This window comes from Arachis ipaensis, chromosome B03, assembly GCF_000816755.2.
Source record: "Arachis ipaensis cultivar K30076 chromosome B03, Araip1.1, whole genome shotgun sequence".
NCBI classification, from domain to species: Eukaryota; Viridiplantae; Streptophyta; class Magnoliopsida; order Fabales; family Fabaceae; genus Arachis; species Arachis ipaensis.
This window is the reverse complement of record NC_029787.2, coordinates 32,284,732-32,290,245: the sequence shown is the minus strand read 5'-3', so window position 1 is coordinate 32,290,245 and position 5,514 is coordinate 32,284,732. Positions and strand designations below refer to the sequence as shown.

At 41.3% G+C, this 5,514-nt stretch overlaps 2 protein-coding genes across 8 annotated transcripts; one reads left to right on the top strand and one right to left on the bottom strand.

Moving 5' to 3' along the window:
• Positions 100-2,350, top strand: LOC107630216. Of its 7 annotated transcripts, none has more exons than XM_021118653.1 (3): positions 101-1,086; positions 1,796-1,827; positions 1,960-2,061. In XM_021118653.1, the coding sequence occupies exons 1-3, from the start codon at positions 277-279 to the stop codon at positions 1,982-1,984; spliced, it is 867 nt and encodes a 288-aa protein (XP_020974312.1). In that variant the 5' UTR covers positions 101-276; the 3' UTR covers positions 1,985-2,061. The 7 variants fall into 7 exon arrangements, with proteins under 7 accessions (XP_020974311.1, XP_020974310.1, XP_020974312.1 ...); XM_021118654.1 differs by having other exon boundaries at positions 102-1,086; positions 1,963-2,061; XM_021118655.1 differs by lacking the exon at positions 1,960-2,061 and adding an exon at positions 2,214-2,330 and having other exon boundaries at positions 103-1,086.
• LOC107630215 (leucine-rich repeat receptor-like protein kinase TDR) lies at positions 1,986-5,487 on the bottom strand. The gene is made up of 2 exons (XM_016333297.2): positions 2,809-5,487; positions 1,986-2,501 (listed from the first exon to the last, which is right to left on the bottom strand). The coding sequence occupies exons 1-2, from the start codon at positions 5,360-5,362 to the stop codon at positions 2,191-2,193; spliced, it is 2,865 nt and encodes a 954-aa protein (XP_016188783.1). The 5' UTR covers positions 5,363-5,487; the 3' UTR covers positions 1,986-2,190.

The following is a 5,514-nucleotide window of genomic DNA, read 5'->3' as shown; positions in this document are numbered from 1 at the left end:
TATATATATATATAGCAACATAAAAAAAAGAAAAAAAATATTAGTAGTATATAAAAAAAAATATTATCTCATATCAAGTCCCTATTTATACATGCATAAACTCTTTATTTTTAATCTTTAATTAATGTAATTTCTGTTAGGAACATGAACATCCCACCATAAAAAAGTTGAGCTGCCTATTAAAATCCGTATCAAAACAGATAATTGGTGCCTTTCATATGGAAATGAACCGCCAAAAGCCCAAAACTACAGCGAAGAAATAAGAAGTTGACGACCATGTCCATCACCACAGCATTCACGTGTACATCCACAGGCACCTCAGAAAACCCCATCGTGGCATTCACCACTCCCCCCAACTACGCCGAAAGGTTATCCCACCTTCTCACCGTCAACGCCTACTCCCCACTTTGGTGCCCAACACTCACCATCCAACCCACACCCTCCTCTTTCGCCCCTTACCTCTCCTCTCACTCTCTCCAACCCTTCTCCGCCATCGCCTTCACCTCCCGAACCGCAATCCAAGCCTTCCACACCGCTGCCGCCGCCCTCCGCATCCCCCCGCTCTCTCATTCTGGCCACCCCTTCATCGTCGCCGCCCTCGGAAAGGACACCGAGCTCATCGACGCCGAATTCCTCTCCAGAATCTGTTCCAATTCTGAGAGAATTAGGGTTCTTGTTCCACCGACCGCGACGCCGAGCAGTCTTGCGGCGGCGTTGGGGCCCGGCGGCGGCCGGAGAGTGCTCTGCCCAGTCCCACTGGTCGTGGGCCTGGAGGAGCCACCGGTGGTGCCGGCCTTCCTGCAGGAGCTACGGGATTTTGGATGGGCCCCAGCTCGGGTGGAGGCCTACGAGACGCGGTGGGCTGGGCCGCGGTGCGCGGAGGGGATTGTGAAGGGGAGTGAGGATGAAGGAATCGATGCGGTGGTTTTTACGAGCAGTGCTGAGGTCGAGGGCCTGTTGAAGAGCCTGAGGGAGTTTGGGCTGAACTTTGAGGAGGTGAGGAGGAGGTGCCCAGGTTTGGTTGTTGCGGCCCACGGGCCTGTCACGGCGGCTGGGGCCGAGAGGCTTGGAGTTAAGGTTGACGTGGTGAGTTCCAAGTTTGGTAGTTTTGATGGAATTATTGATGTTCTTAATGCTTCGTTGCAAAGGCTTAGGATTTAGAATTTTCTGGGTAGAAATGTAATCTAGAATGCTCATATCAATTCTGTATAATTTATCAAACCAGACTGTTCTTTTATTTTATTTGTATTTACTTGATAGAGAAATACAAATCTTTCTTCAAAAAGTTTCAGTATATATGTTACTTTATCATAGTTGTACCAATAAGATACGGGCTGGGAGGATGATTTTTTTTTTCCTTTTTCTGAAAAATTATGTTGAGCTTTTTGACTTGCTCCTTATTCTTCTTCTTTTTAGATGCTCAGCTAGGGATTCCGTATATTAATATTTTGTTAAGCCTCTTAATTCTTATAAATGCAATTTCATTGAACTAAGACTGGTTTTCACAATGATTCATTGTTGGCTTCACACTAACTTCAGTATTGGCTTAGATGGTAAAAAGGTGTTATTTATTCCTGGAAGCCGCGAATTCGATAACGGTTTAAACTTCAAACGCTTGCGACATTGATGTTAGGCAAATACTCTCTGAAAAGTTGAAACTCTTCAACAATGAATATGATTCTTGGCAGAAATAGAGCTGATTTTTTATACATGTTCTTAAACTGGGTGAAATTCTGAATGCTGATTTTTTATACATGTTCTTAAACTGGGTGAAATTCTGAATGCTTATATGAAGACAAATGGCAAGCTAATGCTAACAATGTTGAGGTAAATTGTTCCTGAAATTCCACGTTGAATTGCTTCTTTCAAATGCACAATATTGTCTTGTTTGAAATAAGTATATCTGATGTAATAGTCAGAACAAAGAATATTTACTGACACGAAAAGAGAGTGTGACAGCAGGGAGTATTATGGAGCCAAATGAATACCATATTCCAAATATTTTATGAAGTTGATTTTGCAACACAGACAGAATGGGATGTCACACTCAAATAATGGGAAGTATATATTATACAAATACAAACTACAGACTCATTTAATTACACACGTGCAAACTTTTTAGTGAGAATTTATATATCTCTAATGGCTTTCAATATTAATGATACCGATTAAAATTGTACTATCTTTTTTTTAAGCTCTGCCATCTTCTATAGGTTTGATCCCTGACAAAAGCTTCAGAGCATCTTCCATCGACGGTTGATCATATGACCTGCTGCTAGTGCAAAGCATAGCAACCTCGAGAACCAGTTTGATCTCCTGCATTGTATTGGCGGAACTGACTTCGTTCTCGTCGTAAATTTCTCTGAGAAGAACATGCCATGGTTTGTTTTGTATGGTAGCTGCTGCATTAGTCAACCTTCCTCCAGTTAAAATTTCCAGAATCATCTCTCCGAATTGGTAGACATCCATTCTGAGTTCCTCTTTCACGGCTTCATTATATTCTGCATCCAAAAATAAACACAAATCAGTATAATTAAACAGAGAAAGAAAAAGGAGTTAGGTAATTGACAGATAGGTATGTGAGTGTTTCAATAGTTGGCTAGTTCTCTACATAATCTGGACAAGGTAGAGTAACAAACTTAGATCCTGTTTGGTTTGTGGTTTTATTTTTTTTGTTTCATTTTCATTTCTATTTTCAATGTTTTGTTTTCATGATTTTTTGAAGAGATAAGTAAAGAAAGTGAAAACAGTAAAATTATGTTTTCATTATTTAATGCACATGCAAATGCAGAGAATTACTTGTTATACCTGTTTCCCACTTGGTTGTAGCAGGAGATGAGCCGTTGGTCAACCTTAACAGATGTTTGAACCCAAATTCAGCCAAACGGGGTTCCATATTTTCATCAAACACAACGTTGCTTGATTTCAAGTCTCCATGGGGTATGGCTGGGTAACAGTCATGGTGAAGGAATCTTAGTCCCCTTGCGATTCCAACCACAGTTCTGAACTTAGCTGCCCAGTCCCACTTCCTTCCAATTTTTTCAGCCAAATTCCCGTTGGGCACGTAATCATACAGAAGATAGACTAACTGATTATTGTGGCATAGCCCCAATAATCTGATCAAGTTCTTGTGCCTCGCATTTCCAAGGCGAATTATGAATTCCGACATGACCTTGATGCTCCTCTGTTCCCATTCAATCTTCTTAACTACGACTGTTATCCCTGTAGGGAGAACCACCTTTGAAACCAAAGGTGGTGATGGTGATGGAACTTCTGTTGTTTTTGTGCCACTGAAGCTTGTCAAAATATCATTTGCTGTGAACTGTGGGAGTCCAGCAAATGAGACCATCTTCCATTGACTTTTGATCCCTCTTCTTAAATAAAGTGTTCCAAAAGCGACTCCTAGAAGGATTACTAACGACCCTAAACAGAGTAGCAGAATACGGGTAAGCCTCCATGTTCCTTTGCTCCCCAATATTCCAACTGAACCAGGACATGGTCGAAGTGGTGCTCCACAAAGCTCAGAATTCCCAACAAATGCACTGCTACCCATCAATTTGAATGACTTCCCTGTTGGAATTGAACCCGTGATATTGTTGAAGGACACATTGAGAAGTTGTAAACTTGAAGAACTACCAAACTTTTCAGGTATGGGGCCATTGATCTTATTATTTGATAGGTCTATAACACTAAGAACAGGGATACTGGCTAGTTCTTCTGGTATATGACCTATCATATTGTTGTTCGACAAGTTCAGTTTTTCAAGAGCCTGACATTTGGAAAAGCTGTTTGGTATAGTTCCAGATAAGTTGTTCCTATCTAGATCAATAATTGAAATTGACTTACAGGACTCAAACTGAGGAAGATCACCTGAAATACCGCAAGAAGATGATGAAAAGTTTTGAAGTATGGGCAAAGACCATAGTCGTGCGGGGATGGTGCCTCCTAATCGTGGATTATAAGATACATTGAAATACCGAAGTTGATATGCTTGAGAAATATCGGAGGGAATCCCACCAACAAAATTGTTGTGGGACAGGTCAACGTATGAAACATCAGGAAGATGGCTGAATCTGAGAGGGATCCTTCCGGAGAATGAGTTATCTTCGAGGCGAAGGCGAACAAGGGAAGAACAATCAGAGAGAGGGGAGAGACCTCCTGTGAATTTGTTTGAGAACAAGATCAACTTAAACAGCTCTCCACTTGCACAAATGTCCGGTGGAATGCTGCCAACCAAATTGTTTGTGGATGCATCCACCCACTTGAGTTTAGAGTTGCTCCCCAGGCTCTGTGGAAGTAATCCGGAGAACCGGTTGTTCCAAATGAGAAGGGTTTCCAAGGACGGAAGTCCACCTATGCCTTGTGGAACATTGCCAGTCATGTCATTGTACATGAGACTCAGCAGTCTTAGGTTCTTTAACTCTGAAAAGCTCTCTGGAATAGACCCTGAAAGGAAGTTATCAGATAAATCTAAATTTGTGAGAATTTTGATATTGCCCAACTCACTTGGTATTGATCCTGTGAGCTGGTTCCGGAACAGGAATAGTGATTGCAAACTGGTGAGGTTGGAGAGTTGCTTTGGTATGGGGCCTGATAGATTTGCACCTGCTATGTCAAGATACTGAATCTGACTCATGTTACCCAATTGTGGCGGTATAAGACTATCATAATTGTTGTAACCAATCTCCATATGGGTCACTGTTTTGAGGTTTCCAAGTTCTGAAGGAATATTCCCTGTGAGAGAATTCCCTGCAAGATGAAGAAACTCAATGCTTCTGAAAGAACCATACTCAGATGGAATTGGTCCACTGAAGTAACTCCCAGCTAGATTAAGAACCTTGAGATTCTGTAGCTGCGAAAGTTCTGCAGGCAATGGACCTGAAAAGCTGTTGCTAAAGGCATCAAGTACAAGAAGATTTTGGAGGCTGGAAATTCCATTTGGAAAGTGACCAGAGAAGTTGTTTCTGCTGATATCAAGGCTTTTCAGGGTTTTGAGGTTGAAAATTTGCACTGGAAGCTGGCCAGAGAAGAAGTTGTAGCTGAGGTTGAGATCAACAAGCTTTGTGAAGATGGTGAATTGTTTCCCTGAGATTACGCCACCGAGTTTCTTCATTGAGAGGTCTATGGAGGTTACAACTGTTGAGTCGTTGTTACACTTGATACCTGTCCAAGAACATGCATAGGATTCTGTTGTTGAGTTCCCTTGTTGAGAGGGTACTTTCCAATCATGCAGTGTGTTATCATCATCTACAAGCTCAGATTTCAGGCCCAGGAGTGCCTCTGAATAAGGGTCCATTGCTAAAACCACTGAGAATGTGAAAGTCGCGAGAAGATTCAAGTACAAGAATTTTACAATCTCCATTGGAACTTGGAGAGCATAAGGAAGAAACAAGAGACAATTGTAACTATCCTAAGTAAAGCAAATGGTGTGTCAGTATAATAAGTTTATGAGTATGATGAGAGATGTCAGATATCTAATATTTTTTATAAATATTAACTAATATTTTTAATCAT